This window comes from Sarcophilus harrisii, chromosome 2, assembly GCF_902635505.1.
Source record: "Sarcophilus harrisii chromosome 2, mSarHar1.11, whole genome shotgun sequence".
Classification (NCBI taxonomy): Eukaryota; Metazoa; Chordata; class Mammalia; order Dasyuromorphia; family Dasyuridae; genus Sarcophilus; species Sarcophilus harrisii.
The window spans coordinates 423424953-423440203 of record NC_045427.1 but is presented as its reverse complement, the minus strand read 5'-3'; the positions used below and the strand labels follow the sequence as shown (position 1 = coordinate 423440203).

The 15251-nt window shown below is 41.3% G+C and overlaps 1 protein-coding gene across 1 annotated transcript; it reads right to left on the bottom strand.

Annotated features, from left to right (window-relative positions):
* Nucleotides 1–1081: 1081 nt before the first annotated feature.
* Nucleotides 1082–13879, bottom strand: RAB5IF (RAB5 interacting factor). The gene is made up of 4 exons (XM_012553403.3): nucleotides 13564–13879; nucleotides 8069–8172; nucleotides 3853–3982; nucleotides 1082–1648 (listed from the first exon to the last, which is right to left on the bottom strand). Exons 1-4 carry the CDS (start codon nucleotides 13675–13677, stop codon nucleotides 1607–1609), a joined length of 390 nt encoding a protein of 129 aa, XP_012408857.2. The 5' UTR covers nucleotides 13678–13879; the 3' UTR covers nucleotides 1082–1606.
* Nucleotides 13880–15251: the final 1372 nt, after the last annotated feature.

The window sequence follows — 15251 nt, the reverse complement described above, 5'->3', positions numbered from 1 at the left end:
TTTTCCTAGTCTTCTCTCCTCTGCTGACTCTGGGGAGCTGATATGCAAGGGCTGTCGGGGCAGATCTTCCTTTAAGGACATTTCCTTCTCCCATTTGTCTTCATAGGTTGGTAATGCCTCCCAAAATGGGACCTAGAATTTGCCCAATCAGTGCTCTGCAGCCTTTTCCTGGTCATGGTTACTGGAATAGTACCAAAGCCCAAGACAGAAGGGCTTGGGCCTTCCCCATCCTGGGTGGAATAGCCAGTAGCCAGTTCCCCACAGGGTTCCAGACTTGAGACAAATACCAAAAAGGCTGTCTTAAAATCAAAGGAGACAAGTTTCAATACAACTTAAAAACTGGCTCTGATGTTAACGGTGAAAATCTTTAGCTTCTTAGGCCTGTAACTTCTGTTCCCCTAGAATCAATCCTATTCTGCATCAGCAAATGGCCGCTTTCCATATCCTCCCTGTCTGAGCTACTCCATCTGGCCTGTCCCTGCCCTTTTGGTCACCATCCCATCTTTGTGAGTCACCTAGCATCTCTGCCTTGTTTCCTTCTCCCTCTGGGCCAGTTTCCATCAGTGTCTTTTGAGATGGGGGAGATGGAGATCTATCACTAGCCTTATCACAGGCTCTTCTGCCATCTTGTGGGTAGAAATGCAATTGCTATTATCTGAACCTCCATCCAGACTTCTGAAGGTCACTACTTCTAGGACTTCCTTACCTGAAGGCAAGAACCTGGCTTCTCATTAATCTATTCTACCCAAAAGCTGGCCTGAGGCTCACATTAGGAATGTGCAGATGATAAAAAGGCAAGCAAACTGGGTTCCAATCCTGCCTCTTCCACTAACTGGCTCTATGACCCTAAGCAAGTCACTTGTCTGAACATCAGTTTCCTCCTGCGTAACATGAAGGGACTGGATAAAACAGTGCTTCTGTTCCTACTACATAACACTTCAGAGGAAAGAGGCCTGAATGGGGGCAGAGGTCAAGTATCTGGGCAATCTTGGGCCAGGAATGCTTCCTGCAGACACAAGCAGACCCCTTCTTGAATAGCTACTTTGGTAGCTCTTCAAACTTTCAATCAAAGGCTTAGGAGATCTGTTAATAAGATTCGATTTATTCAAGTTATCTTAAAACATTCTACAATGGAAACTATCATTAGACAAGTACTGTATTATGAACCACATACATTCTGCCATGCTTTGTCCAAGAACAACTCAAAACACCATAAAATGCCATTGATATCTTTAAAATTGTGTGCCTGATGGACAACTGAGGAAGACGAGACAATTTAGCATTCATTCAGATCCTAAGTTAAATGAATTTACAAGATCCATTCAGCCAACAGGTATTAGTGATGGGTAGTTGATAAAGGCATGGAAAATGGTCGTGATGGAACAGTTCAGTAATGCTTTCAAAATAGGGATGGCTCGTTTAAAAGTTCCAAGAAACGACACTGGTATAAAACACTGGTGGACCAACACGCGGATTCTCAGTTTGGGAGAATAGGGCATCACATTCTCCTTGTGGCCGAAATGCCCCTGACCACTGGCACATTTCTGGCCTGTGATTAGAATGTCCTTTTGAATGAACAGGGCTAGCAAGTGTGGGCTGCAGCCTGTCAGTCGTAGTGGATGGCAGTATAAAAGATGATCCAAACAACCTAAAGGAGACACAAGGAACAGAAATTAATCCCAACAGAACATCTTCAGGTCATTTTCAGGAGTGGTGGAAACAGGCTGTAGGCAATCTCTAGTTCCCTGTAGAGCCTTGGTACCAGTAAGGAAAACTCCTGCGAAGGCTGCTTCTCAGGGTCATAGGAAGACCTGAGTCAGGGCCCCTAATGTTGCTAAATGGCTAGAGGAAACAGTTTTGCTACACAAATCAAGCTACTGAAAGACGGTTGTTTGTAATAAGCTCTTGTTGTGTCTGAAAATATCACTTTAAATCATAATCTTCTTACATAGGATTCAAGTGCAGGCTAGCCTTGCTAAGACTTACGGGAGAAATGAGGATACTCCCTTGAGCCACATACTCCTAAGTGACCAAGACAGAAACCAAACTGAGGTGCTAGGACTCCAAATTCAGCATATCCTTTCCACACATTCAGATAGTTTAAGTGTATAAGAGAGAATTATGAATATGATACGATGAGATAGAGATACATCGATTCTGACACACTGAAAAAAGCACTGGATTTAGAGTATAAGGCCCTAGATTCAAATCCTACTACTCCTGATGCTCACTCTCTGTGTGTCTGAACTCTCTGAACCTTGGGCTTACACCAGAAGATTTAGCACGAAGTCTTTGAGTTTATAATGAGTTTTTAAAGAAATTGTTTTCATTAGATGTCTATCTAATAATGATGGATAATAACTGTGCTAATGATGCAGATAACCCCCCCAAAAATGACTCTCAATTCTGGAGCCATAGATATCACTGAACCACAGGAATTGGATAGGACAATTAAACCTAGCTTCCTCTAGTCTTCTTTTTCAGATTCATCTTTTAATCATGTGATGTTCAGGCAAATTTTAAAAAATCCTAGTAGCTGATGCAGTGTCAAGTAGCAAACATCTGGGATCAAAATTTAGTACTGCAGATAATCAAATGCCGTTAGCATAGTCAGAGCATCAGTAGCTGATGCAGTGTCAAGTAGCAAACATCTGGGATCAAAATTTAGTACTGCAGATAATCAAATGCCGTTAGCATAGACAGAGGGTATCAGCAAACATATTACAAGGGGATGTCAAGAAGATTGATGGAAACTATCCCCAAAAGCTAACATCTGGGATCCTGCAGATTAAAGATGAGGTAACCCTCAAGTCTAACCTGTGCCAAGCTCATGCCACCAGTATGCTCAAGAGCCAAGATTTGAACCAAGGGCAAAATAGATCTCTCTAAGAACCTGAAATAGGTGGAAATCAGAAGCACTCAAACAGACAACTTGAATGTAAGCATCTTGAGGAAAGCCTCTCATTTTATATTTGTATCCCAGTACCTAAGAACCTAAACTACTATGTGCATAGTATACAACAAATAATTAACTATAAACAACTCTTTGAGATAGTATAACTTGTAAATCAGTCTCTATATAGTGGGCTCCTAACATAGTGGGATATGGTATTCCAAACCTGATAGAACCTCAGGTGACAGTGACAGGAGTTTAATGTTTAGAAAAGATAACAGTTCTATTGTTCTCCATTCTAGTCAACTCAATCTGGAATATACTATTTATACATCTGGGTCTCATTTTAGGATAGACATAGAAAAACTGAAATAATATATCCAGGGGAGGATGGTGCTAGAAACCATGTCATTAGAATAAACTCTGCTTATGGAGCCTGGTGAACAGAAGACCTAGGGGAGATAGGAGCATAAGGTCTTTAGATACTTAAAGAGGAGAGATTAGCATTGCTGAAGGCAGACGTCATCCTAATATGTAGAGGAAATTTTAAAAACAGCTGTTTAACAATGGAATGGGCTCACTTCTAAGGTAGTGAGTTCACTGGAGGTGTTTGATGAGAAGATGGACTCATTACTTTGCCAATGACTCCTCTTAGAAGAGTTTTATCCATCAGGAAGGTAGGTCTAGATCAGTGCTTCTTTTTAATTTTTTTCACTTGCAAGCCCCAAGAAGTTTGTATCTGATCCTGGGTGTAAATACATATAAAATCAAACATTTAACATAAATCACAATTTCACAACCCCCCCACAGTCAGTTCCCAGAAATGATATGGGATAGTGACCACTTAAGAAACCCTGGTCTAGATGACCTTGGAAGTCCTTTCCAAGTTTGAGAATAAAGGATTCTAATTTATCAAAATAACCAGAATTTACTACTGTTTGAAGAAAAAAAATAATTACCATAAACAGTGCAAAAGATGTCATAAAACCTTCTTTTGTAAGCTCCCATGTTCCACCATAATCTTCCTCATCAATTTGTTGGAAGCTGCTGAAGTAGAGGTACAAGATTCCAGCATTGATCAGGCAGAATCTGAAAAGGGGAGATATATTAAGCCTCATCACAATTTGGAAAATTAAGAACATGCTGCAAGATTTAGGGTAAAAAAAAAAGTCCCTTTGTCCCCAAATTAGAGATTGCCTTTACAACAAGAAGTGCTACTTGAGGTACAACTCAAGAAGGTCAACTCTTGGTAAGATTCTAGGATTTTACTTACAGAATATGAACAAGAGTAAAATATACCCAGTTAGCTTTTACCATTTTCACCCCGGGGGCTAATACAAAGAGCACAAGTTCTACACTATAAATCTTGGCACTGTTAAAAAAGGCTGATCTTTTCCTTAGCAGGACTGATCAGCGAATGGCCTAATTCTTTTAGAATTTTCCTTGTTGCTCAGCAGCAGCAGGGTAGAAAGTACCTTGATCCCTATCTCTTAGTTCATCCCTCAGAATGACTGATGGAAACAGTGTCTGAGAAGGGTTGTCCAATACCTTCACCAAAACAGACCTGAGGCACCAATGTTGGGTTTTTTGCAGGCTTGTGACAAAACTACCTAACACTCAGGTGTCCTATATCATGTCTACTGAAAAAAAGCAATTGGAGACTATTTAGGGAGTACAGTCAGGCCATATTTCCTAGATTCAAAATGACTCAAGCTTAATTTTATGGCTCCTGGTCCAACTAATTTTTGTTGACTGATCACGGGCAGGGAACTGCAAGATATATAAACATTCATGTCTTAATTATTTACCTTACGTGGAAAATGGGAGAGATTATCCAATCAATCAACAAATGGCTATTAAAAATATTCAAATTCTTTTATAATCTTTCTAGGCTTCAGCAACAGGAAGTACTTCAGATAATTGAGGTTTATTATGTGCCAAGTCCTATGTTATATATGCTATATCCAGAACACATGGAAATGACATTGTTTCTGCCCTCAAAGAGCTAAATGTGCTTGGAAACAAGAACTAAATATATAAAATTGCTAAATAATGAAACAAGACCAGGATTCATGGAGAGAGGGAAGGGAACTATTCATGAAGGAAGGACAATGGACAATTCCAATGAGAATGAAAATTCAATAATAAATCTAACATGTTCAAGAAGCATAAGGCAACTCTGGCTTTGGAATGACTTTTCACTGCTCACTATTTTAAGAGTGACCATTCCAAAAACAAAATCAAGCCCAGCAGAGAAGCTAGAGCTAGAGAGTAGCTCAGCAGCAGTCACTATGGCCACTAAACTAAATCTCCAAATTCTGGGAATAGACAAGATCTAAAGAGTAGACACACATCCCCCCACAGTAACACTATTACCTACTTCAGCTCTTAAGTGATTGAAGGGAATTGAGATAAATTTTCACTTAAAACCATTTTAATGATGTGATGGGTGAGAAATACCAGGAGATTTTGACTTAAAAGGCAACTTTTATGAGCTCAACCCTTCTCTTAACCCAAAATTAATCCAGGCAAAGAGGTGAAGTGATAAGCAGGAATAAAAGCCAAGCCAAGTATAAGACAGCTCAGGCTAAGGAAAATTAAAAAAAAAACACTTTTGTATAAACCACAGAACAGTCCCTATAGTCTTTCCTGAGAATTTCAAACAAGATGCATACTAAAAGAGTGAAAAAGCCTATTCTGGAGACAAGTCAGTCCTCTGTAAGCTTAGAGTATAGTATACTGGCAGAACAGTGTGGGAGCAAAGACTCAAGGTAAGGCTATCTTGGGGTAAAGCAACACAATATTATTTCATTAGGTCTAACCAAAGTCAAGAAAAGGCCTATTTTCTACACAGCTAGTTCTTTCTACTCATCAGGGCCGTTTCTTATCACTTGTTTGAAAGAAAAAGTAATTGTTCTAGTAGCTAAATTCACTCCTTAAGATATAACACAGGAATCATTAAACATCAAAAGACAGAGTTCCAGTCCTCTGTTTACACTTGCTATCCATGAAACTTTGGTAAAATACTTTATGTCTTGGGGGTGGGGGGGGTGGTCTGTTTTGTCAAATTTCTATTTAGTAGGGATAATAATTCCTGTTCAATAATATTAATCGTTGTACATGTCCAACCCATATTAGATTGCTTGCTGTCCTGAGGAGGGGAGGAAAGGAGAAACATTTGGAACTCAAATTTTACAAAGATGAATATTGAAAACATGTAATTGGAAAAAAAAAATCCTAACCACATTAATAATAGTCCTTTTTATTTGCAAAATGATTTCTGTACACGTTGACTTGGTTCTGATAGCAACAGAGCAAGGATTACTATCCCCATTTTACAGATAAGGAAACAAGCTCAGTGACTTCTCTAAGGTAACAGAACAGAAATCAGTGAAGGCAAGACTTAAAGCTAGGTTGTAAGAATATGAGATAATACAAAGTGCCTGTCAGTCAGAAAGTGCTACATAAATATCTGGTGACATTTTTTATACAGAACCTGGATTAACACTAGAGTTATCTCCTTTCCTAGAGACCTGACCTCACACAGCTGAAGATCAGCCACTTCCTCTTGTTCTGAGATTCTCCTTGCTCCTCTCTTCCAAGGCTGGGCTCAGGGCCAATTCACTGCTCATTAGCATTTTCACTCATCTGGTTTTGCTTTCTCTCCCTCAGAAAGCCTAAATGGGGCAAGGAGACTGAAAGTGAGGGGTTGGAGTATTTGAAGAATTTGTACCTTCCATATTTTTTTAAAAGAGTATTTTAATACCAACCTCAGACTCGAAAGATGCTATATATATTTACTGGTAACATAAGTTACCAAGTAATATGGCACAGCAGATCAAGAATTAGCCTCAGAGTCAGGAAGACCTAGATTCAAGTACTCCTCTAACATACTGGCTCTGTGATCCTGGTGGTCTTTTGGCCTCTCCTCAGGCAACCCCTTAAGTCTATGAATTGCAGAACAGTTGCAGATGGCCTTGGTAGAGGAATTTCTTCCCTGAGAGTTCTTATATCAATGAAGTCACAGGTCCAATCCAAAAATAAAATTGTTAGTTCCCTCGGGCAGCAATCAGTTACTGGGAAGGAATGCTCTACAATGTAACAAAGTATGGGACTGGGAACACAGTATATGCTAAGGAAACACTTGCCCTAAGAAGAATGCAAGTTAAAGGAAGGCACTTGATCAACAAGTATCCATAACTGAAAATGCACTTTTTTGAGGAAGAGGAAGGGAACATTTGAAACTTATCTTCCTTCCCCTCAGCTCCTACTGAGATGCCTCATCTTCAATGGAAGTGCCCTGGGTGTCCTTGAAGGGAAGGAGACATGCAATAGAGATTGAGTTTGGACAACTTCTATCAAGCTGGAAAGATTTCAAGAACAGAGAGTAACACTGTATATCTGCTGTCTGGGACCCAACTAACGAGGCTGGCTACAGGGCAATTCATTTTTCTGCCCCAGCAATTGTTGAAGACCATCTATCAATCAGAGCAGGTTTTTGATCTGTGTCACTGAGAAAATGACAAGATCCTTAACAAATGATACAATGATGACACTGGACTTATCATTCTGATAAGACACCTCTTTCATTTAGTCTGATGGACTAAATACGCCCATGTGGACATATTCTTAAAACCTCATAAATTAACTGAGCCACTCACATGAGGACCAGTCCCCTTTATCCACAAGTCCCTTGAGAGGCAGGGGTTGTCACCATCAGGCCTGCCACCGACTTTTCTCCAGATAACAAAACTCTATAGAGTTTTAAAGTTGACAAACTGCTTTTCTCAAAACAATCCTGTGAGATGTAGTGTGTGTTATTCCCATTTTATAGATTAGGTAAATGAGTCTTGAGGAAATAAGCGTGAGGAAATAAGTGATCACAGAGCTATCACAAGCAGAACAGCTAGGACTCAATCTCAGATCTTCTGACTTGGTGCTTTCCCCATACTACCTCTTCTTTCTCTACTCAACAAATACTTTCAGATAGAATTTTGAAACTTCTGAGAGTTCAACTTCCAATGGCAAGGAATTGCTTTAGTTCATTCTTCTATACTCCAAAAGCAAAGCACAAACACTGTAAAATAAAACAATTCTCTGAAGAATCAATGTTCTATGTTTCAGTGGAAGAAAAAGTCTTTATTTTACCTTACAATAAGAGAGGTTATGACTTACACTGCTATTCCCACGAAGCCCTTCAGAGGCACCACTCCCCAAATGACACCCAGGACAACTGCAATGATCTGTCGGAACCAGTAGATCACATCTAAAAACTCATCCTGTAGAAAAGGAAAATAGAGTTAGAACTTGAATATGCTTGACCTGCAATAAATCAGATAGGCAGCCTGGAGAGAATGAGAGACAGCCTAGCTTCCAATGCTGCCTCTGTAGCTGTGGAACCTTGGGTACCTCTCTTGACCTCAGTTTTCTCATCTGTAGTGTAAGGAGGTTGCTATATCAGATGGCGTGTTGTCTTGGGGAGGGAAGAGAATGGAAGACAAAAAGTTGGAGCTTAAAGTTTTATGAAAATGAATGCTGAAAATTGTATTTGCATGTAATTGGAAAAAATTAAATACTAATAAGTGCAAAAACAGCCCCCCAAAGTTAAATAAATGAAAATAAAAAACCCAAGGAAGTTGGTCTTTCCAAGCTAAATCCTATGAATATCATATATCTCAAGGCATCCTACTGTGGAGAGGAGGGAACAAATTTCAAACCTGGGAATATCGGGGTTGTATAATTATTCCTCCAAGAGAGTTGGTACAAATGAAAGCAAAAGAATCAAAATTTTAAGTAGTTTGTTAAGACTATTTATAAAGTTTACAAAAAGAATGTAGTGAACAGTTCTAGTAGCTGAGGCCAATTTTATAAGGCATATAAGAAACATTTTTAAGGATAGTAGCTAATCTGGATTTCATGGATATATCTCATGCTACTTCTAGTCTGTACATAAATCAGGAACTGAATGGGAAGACTTAGGTAGATTCAGTTCAACATTTATTACTGTCATCTACGTGGAAGGCATTGGGTTACGTACAGGAAATACAAAGATGTCCTGTCCTCAAGGAGCTTACATTCCACAAGTGGAATATAACTATAACTATATACATGTAAATAAAAAGTACATGCAAAATAATTTTGAGATACAGTGTTAATGAGAAAGAGATGTCAAAAGATTTAAAAGGGCCTTGTGTAGGAGGTGTTCTCTAAGCTGGAGTATGAGAGAAGCTAAAGATTCTATAAGGCAGAGGTGAGGAGAGAGTACCTTCTAGGTATGGGATATCGCTTGTGTGAATTTGGGACACCCTTAAAAGGGGAATGAACACCTAGCAGGCCAATTTGGAGTAGAGTATATGTAAAGAGAGTAATATTAAATAAAATGGGAAAGGCAAGAGGGAGTCAAATTGTGGAGAGCTTTAAAATCAGGCTGATAAATTTATATTCCTGAGAGAGAGACATATGTGCGCACACACATACACTCACTCCAAGGAGACAAGTTTTCCTCAAAACACATATCCACTTACACCCACATCCATGCACACGAATTATTTACTACGTTCCTTTTGTGATCTTTATAAGTAGCTTCTACGTATTCTTTTTTCCCCTCAATTACATGTAAAAACTATTTTTTATACTTTTTAAAAATTTTGAGTTTCAAATTCTTTCCCTTACTTGAAAAGACAAGCAATTTGCTATGGATTATACAGATGAATACAGAATATGTAGTCAAATTTCCATATTAGCCATATTGTAAAGGAGAGCAAATCAACCCCCCCCCCAAAAAAAAAACCAAAACCCCAAGAAAAATAAAGGAAAAAAGTATCCTTTGCTTGCATTCAGCCTTTACCAGTTCTTTCTGCAGTAAGGGACAGCATTTTTCATTATAGGTTCTTGAGAACTATCTTGGATCATTGTAATACTGAGAAAAGTCATTCATAGTTGATCATAGTATAATATTGCTGTTACTAGTAACATTACCTTTTTTTTTTTTTCTAGTTTACTTGAAGCACTTTTATTTATTCTTACACAATGACAGATTGAGCATTACAATTCTCAACTCTTAGGATGACTTACAAATTTTGGTATTCTACTGGTCATGTGAAAACATTAAGGCAATGTACAAAAATCTTACATAAATTAACTAGATGCAGAAATTTACAGGTTGTAAATGCCAACATTTTTGTAATTCAAGATTGAGTAACAGCCCCATAACATTGCAGGAAAACAGTGGATTAAGAAAAACAAACAAAACTGGTTCCTAAGGCTTGGATTCAATATAAACTCCTACTAGGATAGTGGCAAGACATTTAATAAACTCTTGCCAGATTTAGGAGAGAAATTCTGCAAGTCAGTTCTTTTAGATGCTGGAGATCTGACTTTTAGATATCTTGTACATATCTGAAGCTTTATAAAACTAAATTTTACAGCTGAATGTCAACCAGCAAAATATTATATTCTCATATTATCATATTAATTCTCTATAGAAGTTAATTCAACCTTACCTGTCAAAATGAAGTGACCTCCATCAGGGTTTGTATCAAAGATATGCACAAGGTAGGCTAAAATATACGCCCAAAGGAACTTTGTTAAAGTTAAACTTAAATATGAGGCCAAATCAGTAAGGGTTCCACAATATAAAAAGTACTGATATTTGTTTAATATCAGATACAAAATTCCCCAAGGATAGGTTCTTTTTCAAAGAAGGTTTATTCCAGTTTCACGAAGCTAACATGAGGTATGTATTTGCCAGGGAATATTTTTACTTTTTGAAAATTCATGCAGTAAATGCTATTTTGCCAGCAGTCCATTTAGAAGTAATTGCAGTGGACGATGGATGAGCCAGATTCATCTTTATTCCTGATCATCTCATTACTTCTTAAAAATTTGCTCTTTGGTGCTTTTCACTGATACCAACAAACATTGATAATAAGTAACAATACAATCCCAAATTTCCAAGTTTTAAAATATTTGTTACCTCTCCTCCCCACTATGAGATGCCCTAGGATATCGGATCATCATTAGAGCTGGAAAGATAGCAATAAGAAGTTGTCACAGATTTTTGAGCAAAGGAGTGAAATGTTCAAATTTGCATTTTAGAAATTTTAATTTGATAACTTCATAGATGCATTAGAGAAGGAAGAGAATAGAAGCTGGAAAACCAATTAGGGGAGGCTAGTGAAAAAGTATAAAGATCTAAAAAGAGGGTAAACAGAGGATATTCCCTCAGGACTAATTAAAGAAGACGTAACAACTAACTAGTTGGTGCCTAAGATGGAAACTCTTCCTGGTATACACTTAATCACTCTTTCCCTTGGATGATACATACATGTTGAAGAGGAAAGAAAGATACCGGAGGAAGATGCCAGCACATAAATAAAAGGAACTCAACGTGTCAAAAGATATGAAAGAGAGTTCTGATATAGAAAAATATAAAAATTTCTAGCTTCTTATCTGTACTTGGGTCCAAAAGCCACTTCTTTCACTGAACTAACTAAAAATTTGGCAATGGCTTTACAGAGGTGATAACAAACAAATGGTTCCTGGTTTTGCAAGAGGTGGGCATAATCCTACAAGTAAAGAAAAGCTGAACTGCCTGTCACCTCATTTCTAAAAACCAGGGCAGATATACAGTGACTATGAAACCTAGGCTAGTGGCCAGTATGGCAGGGCTGTGGAGCCTTGGGAGAGTCAGAAATGAAGACTAAACAAAGAAGAGGAACGTGACGTTATTGGAAAATCAAGAGAACATGGATATAAAAATCAAAATGGCATAGCCCAGACCTGAAAGTCCCAGACACAGTGAAGGAAATGAAGTCAGAACATACTCCAGCCCCGATCCTAACCTTGTTAGGTTTGGGGAAAGGACAAAGAGAGAAATAATAAGCTAACCTCAACATATTCAACTGCTGATTCTCAATATTGTCTCTAGATCCAAATCTTTCTTTGATAACAAATATGGTCCTGCTCACCTTCTACTTTGAATGATGCACAATGTCGGGGGAGAGGGAGGTAAAGGGAGGAAGAGAGTGTTTAAGGAAGGTATATGAAATAAAAAGATTAGGGATATATCCTTTGAGATTCTTCTCTCTCTCTCTCTCTCACACACACACACACACACACAAAATCACAAAGTGTCAGAGATTGAAGGGGTTTGTAGAGATTATCTAATACAGCCCCTGCATTTTACATATTTACTGCAGTTCAGAAATAGCTCTTTCCAGTCACTGATGAACAGGGTAGACCTAAATTGTCCCGACACCCTCCCTAGCCCAGGAATCATCCCATTATACTATGCCATGCTGCATCTCCTCTCTCACACAACTCCTTAGGTTCAGAACCCCTCTTCTTACACTTTCAATCTGCACCCACACTCCCAAGTCTTCCTCTACATATATTATCTTTCACACATTCCTGGACCTTAGACATGAAATAGCTCCTCATTGTCACTTAAGATCAAAGTAACAATCTTCTTTCCCAGTTTCTCCTCCCTCATAAAAATAAAGACTCATAACTGGCTCTCTATCTAATGCCTAAAAGCTGATAAAACTCTCTCTCTCCTATATCCAATCTCACACTCAAATGTCTCACATACACAAGTATCACAGGTGATACAGTTTAAAGGCACCTAGAGGGTCCAAAGAGCAGGAACCAGGATAGTAAAAGGCCTCAAGTTCATGGCATATGAGGGAAGGAACTAGAAATTTCTTTTTTGACTGAAGGAGAAAAAACACAGGGAGAGAAAGATAACTGTTCGAGAAAATAGATTAGATTTATTTTGGTTTTGTTCCTTCATCCTGCTCCCTCAAAGAGGCAACTTTAGTCTTCATGTCAGACAAAACCTTCTGACAATTAGTGTGGTCTGGTAGGGAAGGCTGTGAGATTTAAACACCACCCCCCCCCCCCCCGCCCCCCCCCGCCCCCCACCCCCCGGGCTACAAGATAATTCTAATTCTGAAACTCTGTGATAAAAGTTGACATCCGCAAACACATCCACGTTTACCTCCTCGGGTATTCTCACCTCCCTCATTCATGCAACAGAGAACAGGAGGAGAGATTTAGAATTTTAAGTCATTTCTCCCCCTCCCCAACGATCCTCCTCTGTGAGGCAGGGACAGTCATGGCACCCTTCTCAGGACTGTTGTAAGAAGTGATGCACGTAAAGCACTTCGCAAACTTTAAGTGCTCCGTGACTCCTAGCGATTAGTAATCGCCAGCCATAGTTACCAAGCACAGGCACTTATCCAGGCCTACTTCACTGGGCAAAGGGGAAGGTCCCGAGAAGCGACGTGAGGCGTCCTTTCTCCCCCACAACAGGCCAATAAATCAACCCCCCTACTTTTTCATCAAGGTGACAAGTCACCTCACACAAAGCCCCCTCGGACTCTGCCGCCGCGTGACAGGCCGGCGCTACACGCGTGCGTGCACGACGCCCTCAGCCCCCCTCTCCCACGGATGAACGCGCATTAACTCCTTACACAGGAGGAAATCTTCCCTCACACAAGCACGTGGGCTCTCCCCTCTCCCTCCGGATGACAGCTTCTCGCGCGCGCACGCGCGCTTTCCGCCCGGGGCACTAGGGTGACAGGGACTCCCCATTCATGTGTGCGCGCACAGGCACCCGCCTTCCTGGCCCGGTGTGACAGCCCCCCCGGCCCCCCGCCGCCCCGCACCTTGTCCTCCCAGGCCGCGTCGCTCCGCAGCGCTTTGCTCCAGGCCGAGCCCTTCGGGGCGCCGTTGGCCAGGTGCGGCTGCGGCGGCTCCTCCTTCCGCCTCCCGCCGCTCATCCTCCCTCAGTCCGTCCTTCCCTCAGTCCGTCCGTCCTTCCGTCCTAACGCCGGGCCGGGCCTGGAGCCAGGGAGCCGAGTCTCCCTCTCACAGCGCCCAACAGCCCGACTCCAGCCAGCCGGCTCCGGGGCCAGTCGCTCTACAGCCAAGCAGGCGGTGCGCGCGATCAAATCCGAGGTGGGGGTTGGGAGGGGGAGGTGTTCAAATGAGAAAAGGGCGGAGAGCGGGCTTAGCGTTGCTCTGCTGGCGTGCTAACGCAACCAATCAGCGACCAGTATGCACCACCGCGTGACGTGGCCCCGCCCCCTCTCTGGGCGTGAGCACGGCTCACGTGACGTTCCTCTTGGGGTGGATCTCACTGCTACGGGAACAAGTAAGGGCCAAATTGAAGACTCGACCAGCAAGATGAATGAAAGTGGCTAGTTCGGGTCGGACTCTCTCCAGGCCTAGAAGCCTGCAGTGCGTAAATCCCTTTCCTCCCCAACCCCTGAATCTTCCTTACTCTGAACGCAGAAAGCTTTCCCACTGCCTGCCTATCCCGCCAGGAATAATGACAAACCTCACAGGTAGAACATTACGGGAAATAAGAGTCCAAACCCATTTTACCGATGAGTAACCAATTAGTCTAAGGCCGCTGGTTAAGTGGCAAAGCAAAGAAAGTGGATTGCGGAAGGTGAGAGGTCCTCTAGGACCCAGATGATCATATTCTGGGTCATCACCCCGCTTGTAAGCAAGTGGGCGTGGCAAAATCACGACTTATTAGCATATGCTTGATTTGCATATGTTTTATGTATCACTATACCCGGAGTTCCGAAGTCGAGAGAAAAGGGGTCTAGAGTGGAAAGTTTTAAGAAGCCCAGATCTAATCCATCCTCCCCCTTTCAGTTTTATCAAAGAAATTAGGGAGAGGGAGGAGAACTACTTGGTCTATAATCCAGGGAATTAAAAGTAACTACTACATCCCAGCGTGGTCCGATTCTCCTTACTGCGCACCCGGAGGAGTTTATTTAAAGGTAAGAGGGAGGTGGGGGTGGCAACGGGTACCACGTGTGCCTCCCGTACCGAAAAGCTGTCAAATGTTAGGCAGCCCCGTACAGTGCGTAGGAGGCAGGTCTCTGGAGGGGGAAAACTGGCATCCTAAGGAGAGCCGGTCATTTACCTTCTTAGTGCGGCAAACTTGCCCTCTCTACCCCATCCACCTCAAATGAAATCAGTCCTGAACACAAAGAAGGTGGCACGTGTGGCTTAATAAACGGAGCTGGTCTCACTCAGAGGCGGTGCTTGCAGCTGTGTAACCCGGGGCAGGCCCCAAACCTCCCATGAAGTTTTTGTACATCAGTACTTCCTCACACCACAAGGCGCAGCCCGGTCCCTAGACAGAGTGAAGCACACAGGCCCAGGCCTGGAGTCAGGAATTCGGATCAGGATCCCAGCCTAACAAACATGTTAGGGGACGTTCCAATCAAGTCGTGTCTCAAAAGTCCCTCCTCCATTTGAGAATCTGTGATCGCTTTTCTAATTCAGTCGCAAGTCTTTAGCTGAGGGATCAGGAGACAAATGATTCCTCATGGGG